Below are 18,192 nucleotides of genomic sequence, written 5' to 3'. Positions count from 1 at the left end.
ACCTTCAAAGGCAAGGTGGGTGTAGCTACCATAATGGACAGCAGAGGCAAAGCAGCAATCAGAATAGTCTGACTTATGTAGAGCTCTGGCCTTGGCTAATTAATCACAGTGTTCCTAGAAGTGAAATTGATAGGAAGCCTACTGCATTTCTCCTTAATTTATGTAGGCAGAAAACTTCCAAGTTGATTGGACAAAAGACTAATTTGAATTATAAAGGCAAAGAATCATGGCCCCTCAATTAATTTCCAGACTTGAGCCAGTTTACAGATCCTGAACTCCCAGAGTGAAGGGGAGGCCAGGTCCCCCTGAGGAAGGACCCCACTAAACTACCAACAATTTATGCTACTTTCTCCCATCCTTCTGCAAGGAGACCTCCAGCCTTTTACCATGGTAACTGTGCTTTGGGGAAAGGGAAATGATCAGACATTTTTGGTCTGGACACTGGCTCTGGGCTGATGTTGATTCTAGGGGACCCAAAACATCATTGTGGTCCTCCAGTTAGAGTAGAGGCTTATGGAGGTCAGGTAATTAATGGCGTTTTAGCTCAGTTTCAACTTACAGTGAGTCCAGTGGGTCCCCGGACTCATCCTGTGGTCTCTTCCCCAGTGCCAGAATGCATAATTGACACAGACATACTTAGTAGCTGGGAGAACCCCCACATTGGCTCCCTGACCGGTAGGCTGAGGACTATTATGATGGGAAAGGCCAAATGGGAACCATTAGAGCTGCCTCCACCTAGAAAAACTAGTAAATCAAAAACAATATCACATCCCTGGAGAGATTGTGGAGATTAGTTCCACCATCAAGGACTTGAAAGATACAGGGTTGGTGATTCCCACCACATCCCCGTTCAGCTCTCCAATTTGGCCTGTGCGGAAGACAGATGGATCTTGGAGAACGACAGGGGATTATCATAAGCTTAGCCAAGTGGTGACTCCAACTGCAGCTGCTGTACCAGATGTGGTTTCACTACTTGAGCAAATTAACACATTTCCTGGTACCTTTATGCAGCCATTGACTTGGCAAATGTCTTTTTCTCTATTCCTGTCCCTAGGGCCCACTCAATGCAATTAGCCTTCAGTTGACAAGGCCAGCAATATACATTTACTGTCCTACCACAGGGGTATATCAACTCTCCGGCTTTGTGTCATAATCTTGTTCGAAGAGACCTTGATCACTTTTCGCCTCCACAAGATATCTCACTGGTCTGTTACATTGATGACATTGTGCTGATTAGATCCAGTGAGCAAGCAGTAGCAAACACAATGCACTTATTAGTGAGACATTTGCATGGCAGAGGATGGGAAATAAAGTCAGCTAAGATTGAGAGAACTTCTACCTCAGTAAAATTTCTAAGGGGCCAATGGTGTGAGGCCTGTCGAGATATTCCTTCTAAGGTGAAGGATAAGTTGCTGCATTTGGCCCCTCCTACAACCAAGAAAGAGGCACAATTCCTAGTAGGCATATTTGGATATTGGAGGCAACACATTCCTCATTTATTATTCACTCAGCCCATTTATCATACAACCTGAAAGGCTGCCAATTTTGACTGGGGTCCAGAACAGGAGAAGGCTCTTGGAAGCAAAAGATCCAGGCTGCTGTGCAAGCTGCTCTGCACTTGGGCCATATGACCTAGCAGATCCAATGGTGCTTGAGGTGTCAGTGGCAAACAGGGATGCTGTTTGGAGCATCTGGAAGGCCTCCATAGGTGAATCATAGCAGAGGTATCTAGGATTTTGGAGCAAGGTTCTGCCATCTTCTGCAGATAACTACTCTCCTTTTGAGAGACAGCTCTTGGCCTGTTACTGGGATTTGGTGGAAACTGATCTTTTGACTATAGGTCATCAAATCACCATGAGACCTGAATTGCCTGTCATGAACTGGGTGCTTTCTGACCTATCTAGCCATAATGTGGGTCATGCATAGCAGCATTCCATCATCAAAAAGTAGTGGTATATACATGATTGGGCTCGAGCAGGTCGTGAAGGCACAAGTAAGTTACACAGGGAAGTGGCTCAAATGCCCATGGTCTTCACTCCTGCCACACTGCCTTCTGTCTCCCAGCCTGCACCAACGGTCTCATGAGGAGTTCCCTATGATTAGTTGACAGAGGAAGAGAAGACTAGGGCCTGGTTCACAGATGGTTCTGCACAATATGCAAGCACCACCCAAAAGTGGACAGCTACAGCACTACAGCCCCTTTCTAGGATATCTCTGAAGGACAGAGGTGAAATCTTCCCAGTGGGCAGAATTTTGAGCAGTGCACATGGTTGTGCACTTTGCATGGAAGGAGAAATGGCCAGATGTGTGATTATATACTGATTCATGGGCTGTAGCCAATGGTTTGGCTGGATGGTCAGGGACTTGGAAGAAGCACGATTGGAAAATCGGTGGCAAGGAAATTTGGGGAAGAGGTATGTGGATGGACCTCTCTGAGTGGTCAAAAACTGAAGATATTTGTATCCCATGTGAGTGCTCACCAAAGGGTGACTTCAGCAGAAGAAGATTTTAATAATCAAGTGGACAGGATTACCCGTTCTGTGGACTCCACTCAGTCTCTTTCCCCAGCCACCTCTGACATTGACCAACAGGCCCATGAACAAAGTGGCCATGGTGGCTGGGATGGAGGTTATGCACGGCCTCAGCAACATGGACTTCCACTCATCAAGGCTGACCTGGCTACAGCCACTGCTGAATGCCCAATTTGCCAGCAGCAGAGACCAACACTGAGCCCTCAATATGGGACCATTCTTCAAGGTGATCAGCCAGCTACTTGGGGGAAAGTTGATTATATTGGATCTCTTCTATCTTGGAAAGGGATGAGGTTAGTCCTCACTGGAATAGATACTTACTCCGGGTATGGGTTTACCTATCCTGCATTCAATGCTTCTGCCAAGACTACCATCCATGGACTCACAGAATGCCTTATCTACCATCATGATATTCCACACAGCATTGCCTCTGACCAAGGCTCTCACTTTACTGCTAAAGAAGTGTGGAAGTGGGCTTGTGCTCAAGGAATTCACTGATCTTACTATGTTCTCCATCATCCTGAAGCAGCTGGATTGACAGAACAGTGGAATGGCCTTTTGAAGTCACAATTACAACACCAACTAGGTGATAATACTTTGCAGGGCTGGGGCAAAATTGTCCAGAAGGGTATGTATGCTCTGAATCAGCATCCAATATATGGTACTGTTTCTCCCATAGCCAGGATATACAGGTCCAAGAATCAAGGGGTGGAACTGGAAGTGGCACCACTCACCATCACCCCTAGTAATCCACTAGCAAAATTTTTGCTTCCTGTTCCCAAGACATTGTGTTCTGCTGGCCTAGAGGTCTTTGTTCCACAGGGAGAAACACTGCCACCAGGACACACAACAACAATTCCAGTAAACTGGATGTTAAAATCACCACCTGGACACTTTAGGCTCCTCCTACTATTACGTCAACAGGCCAGGAATGGAGTTACAGTGTTGGCTGGGGTAACTGACCCAGAGTATCAAGATGAAATCAGTCTACTACTCCACAATAAAGGTAAGGAAGAGTATGCATGGAATACAGGAGATCCGTTAGGGCATCTCTTAGTATTACCATGCTCTGTGATTAAGGTCAATGGGAAACTACAACAACCCAATCCAGGCTGGACTACAAATGGCCCACACCTTTCAGGAATGAAGGTTGGGGTCACTCCACCAGGAAAAAAAAACATGACCTGCTGAGGTGCTTGCTGAAGGCAAAGGGAATACAGAATTGGTAGTCATTAATACCAGCTATGACTATGTAACCAGCTGCAAAAACCAGACTAATTGTCATGAGTATTTACTCCTTTTGTTAAAAACATGTTTGTGCATGTATATACTCGTACTAAGCAAATAGCTTCATTTTATCTCCTTTTTCCTTTTTCACATGACATAGGATTTATTGACTTCATATCAGCATTTCAATGTTGTTAACTTTATAATAGCATTTGGATTGGGGCTTGGTTCATTTCTGGTTGTAGGAAGGATAATTATATTATGTTAGGTGTAATTATGACATTATTGTCTTTATTTGAAGATTATATATGATCTCAGGGGATGTGTATGGGTTCAAGTTGACAAGGGGTAGATTTGTGATGATTAATCCCGAGCGTCTACTCGATTGGATTGAAGGAAGCAAAGTATTGATCCTGGATGTGTCTGTGAAGGTGTTGCCAAAGAAGATTAATATTTGAGTCAGCGGGCTGGGAAAGGCAGACCCACCCTTAATCTGGGTGGGCCCCATCTAATCAGCTGCCAGTGAATATAAAGCAGGCAGAAGAACATAAAAAGACTAGACTGGCTTAACCTCCCTGCCTACATCCTTCTCTCATGCTAGATACTTCCTGCCCTCAAACACTGGACTCCAAGTTCTTCAGCTTTGGGGCTCGGACTGGCTTCCTTGCTCCTCAGCTTGTAGACAGCCTATTGCAGGACCTCATGATCATGTGAGTTAATACTCCTTAATAAACTCCCCTTTATATATATATTTATCTTATTAGTTCTGTTCCTCTAGAGAACCCTGACTAATATAGGCCCTCACTTCTTTGTATTTCACACGCACATATAATTAACACTGAATGTGGGCTGGCACCCATGTGACCAATAGAACACAGTGGAAGTGATGAGTTTATTCAATGAATTGGTAAACACCTAGTATATTCCAGGAACTCTTAAAAGCAATGAGGAGACCGTAATGAAATACACCATGAATTAGTAAGTGTAGAAGTAGGAATGGTAACATTTTACATTTTATCATGTGACAATTTTGATGAGATGTACATTGCTGGGGAAAATTTTTAAATCTGATATATCTTTAATATGAATAATACTTATTACTTCTCACCCAGAATAATGCGCTATACCTAGCAGGCACTCTGTAAATGTTCATTGAATTAAATTGATTTGGCCATAGAGATCTTTCTAAATATGTCAATTAAATTACAAATAGGATAAATGAAAAAGAAGAATTATATTCTTCATTGAGCATTCGGATTTATGCACTGCACTTTATTTACTTACTGCCAATAAATTCATAACTTCCTGGTCTTTGTAGACTTCTATGATTTCACACCTATATAGAGTAAATGGAAGCAGGCCAGTACCTCGGATGTCAGGTTGATAACAACTCCTTGGAATACTACTAATTCTGGAACTAGTCAAGTAGTTTTTCACATTTGGGTATAGATAATTCCTATCATATATCATGTTGGTTGACTATTATTTGCTGACAGTGATATGTCCTTTTCTAAAAAGGACAATAATAATAATGGCAATTAGTATTGGGTGGAGAAATCAATAAAAGTATTATACACATACACACACACTACAGGGTTTAAATGATCTAATTAAAGAATTGCATTAATAAATCATAAATTTCCTACATAGGTAAATTTGAACAAGTTAAATCGGTTTCCTTAGATGTATATTAAACTCAAGAGCTGAAGAAAATGTTCTGGTCCCAATTTAACTAGTTTGTCCTACCTTGAGAAATTAATGCACTGTGTGCCTTGTTAATATATAAGTATGCCCCACAGAATTTTATGTATATATAATCCATATATATATACACATATATGGACTAGAAGCCTACAGTAGCAAGGACTTGCAAAATATTAAGTGACTGAAAAAGTCGTAGAAGTGAAAATTAATGTACGCTATTTTTAAGCACTTAGTAATGATATACATGAAGAGGTAAAGCGAAATGTTTTAAATTACAGAACATACTAAATTAGAAGTGTTACCAGTGCCAAGAAGGAAAGAGCAATCATAAAGAAGGAAAAATAAAGATTAGACATATGGGGCAAGAAATAAGAAGATGAGATGAAGTTGAGAAGTACAAAGTAATGCATAAAAAATAATAATTTAGAATATAAACCTACTACAGTGTAGAGAGATAATTAGGAAGCTGCAAGAAAGAAAAGATTGGGCAAGAAAATGGACAATTAATGGAATGAGAACAATAAGGTAACATTAGAAAACATTGGAAAAGTATCATTGGCTTGCATATGAAATAACTCATTATAGATTATTAAATTATAGCATGTGATTCTATATAGTATGTGCCGTCTTTCTGTATGTGCAGGTAACTGTGCTTTACATATATTGTAATCTCCATAGACAGCATGCAGATTATTAGGGAGAAAACCAAAAAATAAAAATGAAAATTTAGAAAATCATTTTTTTAAAGTATTTTATGTCTGGGATATAAAAATAGCAAAATCTTGAAATTCATGAGTCTCGAGAACTTTTCAAGCATTAGGAAAGCATATAATTTACCTCTTAAATGCAGTACAGCAGCTTCTTCAGCGTTAATGTAGAAAGCGACAATGCTACAGTGAGATTCAGAGAGTAACCACACCTCCACCCACACTCACTAATGACTCAATCCCTAAATCCAGTGCCATGATTCTAATCTGTGACTCAGTAAAGCGGCAAATTATAAATTACAATATGTGATCCACCTCTAGGGTCATATGCAGGTAGTTTTACCCGGTAAATATCAACATTTATACTAAAATATTCTGGTGTAATTATCGAAATACAAACTTGCAGCTCTGGACTTTGTATTTTAATAAACATCCAAGAATATTTGGGTACAAATAGCCCTTCGCCTACACAAGGGGTTAATATTAACTGTATAATTCTAATGGGATATGCTATACTTTGATCCAATGATAGCAAATAGAATGATACATCACCTTCCAGGGATAACAAATTGGCCATTCAATTACACGTGAGCTGAAAACAAAACTAGTGTGTTGTATAATAAAGACATTCCTAAAGGTTTTAGTGTAACTGTAAGACAAGGAAAGAGAATAATGGCCTCTCAAGTTGACTTCTAAATCAGGATTTTCATAATAGTACAGATTATCTGTGTAAGAGAGTTCAGACTTCTTTTTTTACTTTTTTAACTGAAATGCAAAAATGCTTTATATGTATTATAATATAGAAAACCATACTTCTTTAGCAGAACTAGTAGTAATTATGGTTCTAAAGATTGACTTGTAGGGTTTCATCAATTATAAAATCAAACACCTTCATTTCTCATTATTATTGTTACAATGCATAAATCAAAATACAGCTTTCATTATATTGACTATGTTAGAAAAAAATTTACCTAGTAGATACTTGGAAAAACTTCTCAGTGTTTTGTGGTTTTTCCAGTAGAATTATTTCTGTTATTAAAGAATATAAGATGAGTTTGTATTGCTTTCTGCATTCCCTGCCTTGTGTCTCAACATTAGATACAAATCTGCTCTAACCTTGGGACTCAGTGGTAATGAATAAGCTATTAACTATACTGAGGGTGGGTGTAGCAATATATAATCTCAATAATTCTGTAGCATAGGCTATTAAAGTTACAACTGAGAAAAGAAACCAGCCAAAGTAGCAAAAAAAAAAAAATACCATAAAATTAAATAAAAACAAGGCCCACTTCTCCTGATGTGGAAAGATTGAGAAGACTCACAGTGCAGGACAAGCAATTTAATTGAAGAAAATCAGTGTGTTCATTCACAATTACCCCACTTTTCTTATAGTTCTGTTTTAGGTCATAGTTTGATGTCAACATTACCTTAGCTAGTGCTACTCTAACTTTCATGTTCTAGAAATTATCATACATGGGGATTTCTATTTTTTTTGTCCAAAAATGGCACCAGCAAAAGGTGAAGCATTCCAAACCTGCTACTTCAGCTCACTGTAAGGTTTGTCTGTAAGGTGAGATCTTTTTCATTGCTCTTCCAAATAGGGTAGGTGGCCTGGTTGCTAGCCAAATGGTCAAAATCGAAGAAGAATCTTAGGGTATTTGTACTAACATAAGCTCTGCTACCTCAGGTCATCTGAAAGAGAAGATGGAGGGAGCACGTCTAGGTCTTCCAGGAAGAGGTGAGAGTCTTGAACACCAAGTGCAAAGGTAAAGATAGAATCTGAGTGGTAAGAATAAAGATGTAAAACAGAAGTGGGATTATAGCCAGACAATAATAGGCAGAGTTTATTCCAGATATTTACTGCTAATAGCCTTAGGATATCTTTCATTAACAGAGTGACTTTATCACTTCAGTTTACCATCCATTATGATTTACAGAACATGAGAGGGAGGAGAACAAACCAAATTTTTCTGACTCCAATTAAAAGACATCTTGCAAGACAGAGTACATGAGAAATTTGCAATGTGCTTACTTAGTGCCTCTGCTTTCCAAGGAATGAGAAGGACCTGACCAATGGTCCTGTCCACACTCTAGAAATCAGAAGCTATGTTGCTCCTTTGCTTTATGAGAGTATATTTTACAATTTAAAAAGATGTCTGTGGTTATCCTGGCATACCATATTTAGTGATTGCTTTTTTCATGTTGGGCTATCAGGCTGTCTTAGTTGTCTCAGTTTATGGTCAAGAGATTTAAAGGAAATTAAGTAAGAAATCTGCTCTGAGATTCCTTAAGTGTCTTTGAGGAGCTTAATGGGAGGAGGAGGATAAGAAAGGCAGAATCCAACCAGTCACCTTTGCTTGTGGCAAGGTTTGTTTTTAAAACCACAACTTTTAATTCCTTATCTTCCCAATCCTCATTTAAAAGTATTATGCAAAATAGAAGATAATAAAACAGAAGAAGGTTAAGATATCAGTTTATGCATGGGGAAAAATCAAATTATAAAAATAGACAGCTATGCTCAAACATACAAATTGATCCAAATATCAAACAACCTTAAATAATCAAGCAAAGACTTTTATCTGAATTTTTAGAATTTTTTGGAGCAATGGTAAGTGGAAATATAAAGACAAAGATAATGGAAATTCTTAAGTCCCATAAAGGGGCAATTTTGGATAGGCAATACTGCATGTAAAATTTTTATCAAACTTAAGATTTCAGATTAAAAACTAGAGGCAGAGGGATCCTTTCAAGGCACTTTCAGGACGTGATAGAGTGTCATTTTTAAATGCATAGTTCTTCTGAGTTCTGGCCTGCTTCTTAGCTCTTTGGGCTCAGGTAAGTCCTTCTGAGCTTTTTTTTCATCTATAAGGTAACAATTAAAGAACTACCTACATGCTTTTAGACCAGTGCTGTGAAGGTATAAGGGAAAAAAGAAACACACAAAAGTGTTACAAAACTGAAATGTGCCACACAAATATGAGTTGTTACCACTTACCTGAGGAGACAGTCTTGCGTCTGTGCTCTGCAGGACTCTGACTATTGCTTTCTACAGCAGCATTAAATAGTCTAGTCTAGTACTTGCAACATCTTCTAGATATCACCTCCTTATCCTTTGACCACTTCACCTTTAGTCTGTCCACTTAAGCAAATGCCATGCTCATTAGCACTCCTTCACAAACTAACAAGGCTTAAGAGGCAAAAATATACTAGCAGGTGATTATATGAGTAATTTATGTTTTTCTTGGAAAGTGACCTCATCTCTGGTGTCTTTTGAGATATTGTGAGTGTCTTGTTGGTAGCTGAATTCCATAATACTCAGGAGACCTAAATGCTGGGATTGATCCCTTTCCACCCCTCTATCATCTTTGGCCAATTAAGTTTTCTCAGTTTCATAGTTACAGATGTCTCTTCTGACCCCAACCAGCCATCTCAACATGATTGCCCAGAGTCAAAGGACATTCCAGAAGAAAGGTGCTAGAAAAGACATTATTCTCAGCAAACTAACACAGGAACAGAAAACCAAACACTTCATGTTCTCACTTATAAGTGGAAGCTGAACAATGAGCACACATGGACACATAGGGAGGAGAACAACACACACTGGGGCCTTTAGGGGGCGGAAGGGGAAGAGTGAGCATCAGGATAAATAGCTAATGCATGCAGGACTTAATACCTAGGTGACGGGCTGATAGGTGCAGCAAACCACCATGTAACAAACCTACGCATCCTGCACATGTATCCCAGAGCTTAAAATAAAGTAATATAAACTAAGATTTAAAAAAGAAAGACACTGGAAAAATCCAGTTTCCAAGGGCAAAAGAACAATATTAGAGAATCAAGTTGATTGATTGGTTGATTGATTGTAGAGATGAGGCCTGCCTATGTTGCCCAGGCTGGTCTTGAACTGCTGGGTTCAAGTGATCCTCCCACCTCGGCCTCCCAAAGTGCTGGGGTTACAGGCATAAGCCACCATATCTGGCCTGAGGGTCAAATTTAAATGTCAGTATTAACTTCAATTTCTTGAGCACCTATAGTGGGAAAGGCATTGTGACAGTGCTTTAATAATGCAGGACAATACTTTGAAATATTAATTTAAGTCTTTTCTTTCTCCTTATTTTGCTCCTTTTAATCCCCACTCCTCCCAACCTCCATTCAGTACTGAAGACAGAATTTCTGTTCGCTTTCTTCAAAAAAGTTTGGGAAAGAGTCATTTATTTTCAGAATTTCATACCTACCAGGGAACTAATACTACAGAGAAACATAGGGAAAAGGGTATTTGTACTTTATATAGACTAAATATCTGGTAGAAGCAGGATTCTATCCATATGTGTAATAGTAAAAGCTTTTCTTTGGCTTGAGTCAGGAACAAAAGAAGAAAGAAAATTCTATGGATCCTGAGAGCAGAGAAAACCTATCCCCTGGTTTTCAGAGACAAAGGCAACAGAACTGGAGAAGGGGCACTTAACAGACGATCCTCTGGGAACCACATCAAAGATTCTTCACTCAAGCTTTGCAAAGGAGAGAAAATTAGAGATCCTTGGGATCTGAAGGGGCCAGGCACACCGATGCAGTGAATATCTCAGCGGCCATCAGTATTGACTTATGACTTCAGATCAGACTTGTTTCTCCCCAACCAAGACCTGACAGCCAAAATCTTAGCACTGTATAATATCCTCAAGTAGTAGATACTACTCCCCAAAGAGATTGTGTATAAAATTTCAGGTACAAATTATATTGAGTTTTTATCTTTTATCCCTACCAGCCTAATAGAAGATTTCAGTCAGAAATTACAATGAGTTAAAGAAAATGAAGAAAGCTTGTTTGCTTCCATACCTGGATACATCTGTATTCATACCCAATACGTATTTGATGCCTCAATTAATTCCTACAACAGAACTACAAAAAAAGAAATTCCTCTACCCCTTATTACAGATAGAAAACCTGGATAGAAAAATTTAAGTAGTTTCTTAAGATAGCACAGCTAGTTTATGATGGTGCTGGGATTCAGCCCTAAGTCTTTTCAAATCTAAAACTATTGTATCTGTTATCCCATAGTACCCTATCACAAGGTTGAGTAGACTGGGAAAAATCTGCTACTGGCCAATTATAATACTGACTCTTTTTAAAGTTACTATGAATCTGGGATGCACTCTTGCCTCTTCATATGAGTACAGAGACAAAGCAGGAGATCTTTTGTGTTCGGTCTCAAAAGTAAACCCTACTAAATAATGTATTTCATAAGCACAGCAAAACACCAAACTGGACTCCTCATAAGCATTTCATAGCCTAATTTCTTCACATAGTTCTGCTTAGCAGTGGTTCCGAAAGGACAAATCCCATGAGGAATAAAGATCTGTAGTCATTGAGAAATTTTCTGAAGATTACAGACTTAGCTGCTTTGAAGAAAATTTTGGCCAGCCCCAGTAGTCAAGAAAGCAGCTGGGAATAGTTCAGGGCCACTCACTGGGGCTCCACATGGATTGGGAGGTGGCTGGCACCAAATGGTTGCCCAAAGAGCTGCCAGTCGAGATTGGCATTTGTGCACCAAGACTAAGGGGGAAGCAAGTTGCAAGACAGTGGTGCCAGCTGGAAAAATACTGCCTGTGAAAAGAAGGAGATGAGCTTCTATGGAGGTACCAAACAATAATTTCTGAAGTGTACAAGGATGGCTGAAGTGTCGACACGGGACTGGAAACAGAGGCAGGGCAATGATGCAAATAAGCAAAATGGAAGGCAGGACAAAAGGAAGGAAGTGAGAAAGGGGACGAAAGGAGAAACAGCCTTAATTAAGAAAGCCAGGTAGGTAACAAATTTCTGAAAAGGCAGCTTGGTTTAATTCATGCTGTATTAATTACATTGAAGTATCAGGTACAAAAAAGAATGAAAGTAGAGAGACAAAATCATTACCTGAGGAAGGGAACAGTAATACATGAATACATATTGAAAATCAGGTCAATATGCTGTTTTATATCAGATTAGATATTATAAAATATATGACTTTGTGGGTCCTTCTGTAATCATTTTTAAACATCAGTTTAGTTTTCTCATTTGTAATAAGCAGCTGATAATAAATAAATTATAGTTGATATTATTACTATTAAAAGATGTGCTCTAATAAGCACATAATACATGCTGCATGCTGTGCTAAGCATGTTAACTGAGTTCTCTCACATAATTACTCTATAATAACTCACATAATAACCGAATGAGTTACCATAATAAAAGAGTTTTGTAGGGTACCAGAAAGGCTCCCTGATGTATTGACCTATAATAACTAGGGAAGATAATTCTAGGTAAAGATAATTCATACTGGGTACTCAATAAATGATGGCTGTTAATAATGCTATTAATATTAATTAATTATTAATTCCTAATCTCAAATATTCTTTTAATGGATGTCTATTACAATTCTGATGCCCAATGGGGTTGAGGGTCATGTAGTGGAAAGGAAGGATTTTATTTCTATTCCCTACATAAATTTCAGATAGCCTCCTTCCCAAAGGCATGCAAAACATGTAGAACGGATGTAAACACCTTGAGCTCAGACAAGGTTTATAACTGTTGTGTATCTCAAGCTACAATTTTCCCTTTATGCATGCAGTCCTCTCTCTGATGTCCAGACAGAATCTTCTTTCTACTATCCACTGAGAGGAAAGCATGCTCTTTACTCTTCTCTTTTTGCAGACATTTCTACTGAAAGCTATGTGCACATGTGCTGTGAGAAGGTTATTGATTGGATGTTCATAATAACTACACTTTCTGCATCTGCAGGAAATAGAATACTCTCCCTTTAACTCAGGAATGGTTCACTCCTTTTCATCATGAAATGTCACCTTTTTAGAAAAGCCCCGGCCGGGCGCGGTGGCTCACGCCTGTAATCCCAACACTTTGGGAGGCCGAGGTGGGCATATCACGAGGTCAGGAGATCGAGACCATCCTGGCTAACACGATGAAAGCCCGTCACTACTAAAAATACAAAAAATTAGCCAGGCGTGGTGGCGGGCGCCTGTAGTCCCAGCTACTCGGGAGGCTGAGGCAGGAAAATGGTGTGAACTCGGGAGGCGGAGCTTGCAGTGAGCCGAGATAACGCCACTGCACTCCAGCCTGGTGACAGAGCGAGACTCTGTCTCAAAATAAAAATAAAAATAAAAGCCCCTTCAACTAACCAATCTAAATTATTTTTCCCTGTTAATTTCCATCTGATTGCCTTGGGCATTGCTTTTAAAGCACTTCCTAAAATTACTCCTCACGATTTGTATACTATTTTATTTGTTTGTCTGCTCACTTGTATTTGCCTTTACTCCTTACTACAAAGTAAATTTTGTGAGGGCAGAAACCACTTCTGTATTCTTCTGCATTCAGAAATATTCATTAAGCACCTACTAGGCACCAGGCATTGATCTAGGCACTAGGATACAGCAAAGAACTGACATTCTAGCAGTGAGGAACAAACAGCCAAAAAAAAAAAAAAAATGCAGGTGGTGATGTTATGAACCACATAGCAATACAAAGGCATAAAGAGAGCACCAAGGCTGCAGCAATGAGAAGTTATTGGAATTCCATTTCATCAAAGATAATCAGGAAAGGCTCCCTGATGTATTGACCTATAATAACTAGGGAAGATAATTCTAGGTAAAGGGAACAATAAGTACAAAGACCAAGAACTTGTTGGGTATGTTCATGAAACAACAATCAGGCTTTGTAACTAGAGTATGGTGAACAAGTAGGAGAGAAGGAAGAGATGATATTTGAAGGTTTGTCAGGCATCATGAAGCTGTAATAAGACCTTTGATTTTATCTTGGGAGAGGGGGCAACAACAATGTACTTTTAAGCACAGAGTGACAAAATCTGACTTATGTATTAAAAGGATTGCTCTTCCCATTATGTAGAGAATAGCCTGGAAGCGGTTTGTCAAGGGAGAACAGTTGAGACTATTGCAGTAGTTTAAGTGAAAGATCCTGGTGGCATAGAATATAGTGGTTGTTGCCAAGGTGAAGAGATGTCAGATTCTGTATAAATTTTCAAAGTAGAGATGACTGAATTTGCTGAGGAATTGGATGGGGGCATAACAAAATGAAAAGTACCAAGGATGATTCCAACTTTTATGGCATTTGAAGTTTAAAGATAGGAGTTGCACTGACCAGGTTAGGAAATACTTGGAGAAAAAAAAAGTTTAGGAGGTAGAAATTGAGAGTTCAGTTTGAGATAGGTAAAACTTCAACTACAGGAAAGCCAAGTAAGCAGTTGACTATACACGTCAACAAGTGTGGAATTAAGGAAAGAGTTTTGAGGCTGGAAATATACATTTGGAAGTTATCAGAATATAGATGGCATTTAAAATCATTAGAGTGGATGGATTCACTTATGAGGAAGATAAACAAAGTAAGGATCTGAGGACGGACTATAGGGCACTCCAACATTTAGTTCTAGGGAGGATGATGAGAAAATAGCAGAGCAGGCCGACAGGGATTCCTCTCTGAGGTAGGAGGAAAACCAGGAGAATGTGGGGTCCTGGAAACCAAGGGTCTGTAGCAGCTCATTAGTTAAGTAATAGAACTGTGAATGGAGTACTGGGTTTGGCAATATGGCAGTGCCTGACAACCTTGATCTGAGCAGTTTTGTAGGGTTGAATGGGTAAATGGAACAGTTTCAAGAAAGTCTGTAAGGAATGAAAGTGGAATACACACAACTTCTTCAAGGGACCTTGCCATAAAAGAGATTAGAGAGCTGGGGCTGCAGTGGAGACGGCTATCAGATTACTGGTATATATTTCATAATAAGCCTGTTTACACAAGGAAATAAAATTGATGTTATAGGGAGAAGGAGACAATCACCAGAGTGAAGTCCTTGAACAGGACAGAGGATGGGACACATTATCCAAGTGAAGGAGGAGATTATGGGTAGGAACTGGAAGAGTTATTTCACTGTAACAGGAAAAAGGGAAGGTGTTTGGGTATGGGTGCACTTGTACTGGTAGTTTCAGCATGTGAGCACAAAGAACGTTTCCCCCAGTTCCTTGATTGAATAGTCAGTAACTTTATCACTGCCTGACACACAGTAAGTGCTCAAACCAGGTATTGAATGAATGGATGTGCATTATTAAACCTGCTTCCAGAAAACTTCCTAAGAAAATTTTCTGTGTTGGGACTCTCCTTGCATTTTAGCTTCAGCCTGCACTATAAAATGGAATAGTGAGAGAAAAAGAGAGAAGCTTTTCAAATAAGTTTTAAAGATTTACTTCATAGCCTCCACCCCTAGCCCTTCCTTCTAAAACAAAGATGTGGACAGAAAGGTGTAAGATGCTGTAATTTTATTATAGAAGTAATTGGACAGCTGTGACTCCTCTTACCCTCTCGTAATATCTATTGGATATAACTCTTGGCTTTCTCATTTTGGCTACATTCCCAGAACCGTATGTAAAATGTTTTCCTGAAATGTTGAAAAGGAACCTACATTTTAAGTTCACCATCTCTTTGCCTGAAAAGTGGCTTATTCTTCTCCTGCTGAGATTGCATTTTACATGATATTTTTTTCTTTCTTTACTGTTAAGATTGTATTTAGCATGGGCTTTTCTCTTCCTTTACTATTAAGGTTAAAAATTGGAAAATTCATGTTGCATGCAAGCTAAGCATATTATCATAGACAGTAGAGATATACACACAAATAAGGAAAAAAATGAAGATGACTAGAATTCATTTTAACGTGAATTATGAGAAGAGAAGAGAAGGGGTCTAATGTTCACAGAGACTCTACCAGGTGCTAGGCTGTCTACATTTATTATTTATATTTAGTCATTATAAAAAAACCCAGAAAGTAGTTATTATTTGTTATAAGATATAAGTATCCAAGAAAAAGTCACAAAAAGTGGAACAGAAGTTCAAGGTTAAAAAAACAATATTTTTCACTTTTTAAGTACCTTATTAAAAATATATCTGTACCAAATATATTACTAAGTACTGCATATGCAATATCAGCTTTAACTTTAGAATAACTATAAAATATATATTTTTACCCCATCTTAGAAGATGAGAAATCTGAAGCATAAAGATGTTTAATAATTTGCTGAAAGTAACACAACTATTAGGGGCTTAAATCCAGACTTGACCCTTGCATGAAAACATGCCGCTTCTGCTGTACCACATTGTCCCTTGAGGGAGTCAGAACTGCCAGGGAATTGGCCAGTACATGAAGATAAAGCAAAACATAATTACTGGATAATTTTGATAAACAGCATCACTGGTTCAACAGTTTAGTTGATTATACTCACTAGCTAAGTCACAATCAGTTATATGTACTTACATCTCTCCAGAAATAAAGAGATACTTGTATTTCCAAGTCTCTCTCAATATATTCTGATTTGAACATTAGCAAAAATGTACCAGTATAGAATAGATTCTTAAAACTCAATCAAAAATGGAAAAGATTTTTTTTTGGTCTCATAACAAGTGGACGGCTAAATTATAATGAAAAATAAACAAGAAAAACCTTATTTATCCTATGTAAATGTATACACATTTGAATACACTGTGTGTTTTTTTTCAAGAGTAATTCCTTCACAGGCAACCTAGGAAATACAGTAATTAAGAATGCATTCTTTAAAATCAGAATTTTCAATCCTGCCCTTGCCAGTTTTTGGTACGAGACTTGAACAGGTTACTTTGACAAGCTAGAGAACTTTGAAAGACCTTTTTTTTTTTTTTTTTTTTTGAGATGGAGTCTCACTCTGTCACCCAGGCTGGAGTGCAGTGGCACGATCTTGGCTCACTGCAAGCTCCACCTCCCGGGTTCAGCCATTCTCCTGCCTCAGCCTCCCAAGTAGCTGGGACCACAGGCGCCTGCCACCACACCCAGTTGATTTTTTTTTTCTTTTGTATTTTTAGTAGAGATGGGGTTTCACCGTGTTAGCCAGGAAGGCCTCGATCTCCTGACCTTGTGATCTGTCCGCCTCGGCCTCCCAAAGTGCTGAGATTACAGGCGTGAGCCACCGTGCCCAGCCCAAAAGACATTTTTTAATGTTGGTTTTAATTTTCCTAACTAAAGTCCATAAAAGTCGTAGCCAACTCCCCAGATTTGTGTAATTGCCACAACTATTGCACTTAGGTGAGGAACTCATGCGAATTCTTAGAAATATTTATTTCCTTCCAGGTGTCATAACTATGCACACCTTCAGCTGAAGGCAGAACCCTGGGAAAAATCTTCACTCTCTCAAGGTGTTATTTCCACAAATACAAATACTATTCTTTTTTTTCATGTTTCCATTCAAAGTAATCCCCTTCGTGAAATTTTCCCTGTAGCTTCACCCAGATGTGTGAACTGGTTCTCCTTTCCTAAATTCATCAGTATTTTATTTCTCTCTCCCCACCCTCCACCTTTACTTATTTGTATTCCGTCACTCTCATAGTACAAGTTTCAAGAAGGCAGGGGCTATTTTTTTATGCATCTTATTTCTACACAGACGTTAACATAAACTCCTCACATGAGTAGCTTCTTCCTTAGAGTTTATTAAGCATTTGATGTGTTCTAGACTCTAGCATAATAATCTCTTATATTTTATTGAGTGCTTCCTCTTTGCCACAAGTATCTGATAATGGCTTTTAGAACATGATCTCATTCAATTCTCGAAACTACCCAAAATCGGTCACATTATTAAAACCATTTTGTAAATTGGGAGGGTGAGAGGTAGAGAGTATGGCCCATGGACCTAGGGTCCCGCAGTGGCAACATCCTACTTGGTCTCTGTTACCTCAGAGCCCACATGCTTGACCACTGTGTAAACACCACCCCTGTAGACATTCAGGAAATAATGAACAAACAGATAAAAGTCAAGGACCATTTTTGTTGTCCTTTTCTCCAGCTTTAACATAAGATGTAAGCAAGTGATCATATTTTTTTTCAAAAGATCGAGAAATTTCTTCATATAAAGGGTATTCAGGCCAGGCACGGTGGCTCATGCCTATAATCCCAGGACTCTGGGAGGCTGAGGGTAAGCGACACTTGAGGCCAGGAATTTAAGGCTGCAGTG

General features: G+C 38.9%; 1 protein-coding gene across 1 annotated transcript in view; it reads left to right on the top strand.

Moving 5' to 3' along the window:
- Positions 1-3,356: 3,356 nt before the first annotated feature.
- The window catches only part of LOC100580829 (putative inactive deoxyuridine 5'-triphosphate nucleotidohydrolase-like protein FLJ16323), a gene marked incomplete at its 5' end in the record, with an annotated part of 52,722 nt that continues 37,886 nt past the window's right edge, over positions 3,357-18,192 (top strand). Inside the window, 3 exons of the mRNA XM_030818388.1 lie at positions 3,357-3,537; positions 7,857-7,935; positions 9,594-9,705. Of these exons, the coding sequence (XP_030674248.1) occupies positions 3,357-3,537; positions 7,857-7,935; positions 9,594-9,705 (372 nt within the window). The remainder of the gene's footprint in view (positions 3,538-7,856; positions 7,936-9,593; positions 9,706-18,192) is intronic.

Source organism: Nomascus leucogenys, chromosome 8 (genome assembly GCF_006542625.1).
Source record: "Nomascus leucogenys isolate Asia chromosome 8, Asia_NLE_v1, whole genome shotgun sequence".
NCBI lineage: Eukaryota > Metazoa > Chordata > Mammalia > Primates > Hylobatidae > Nomascus > Nomascus leucogenys.
This window is presented reverse-complemented; position numbering and strand designations above follow the sequence as displayed.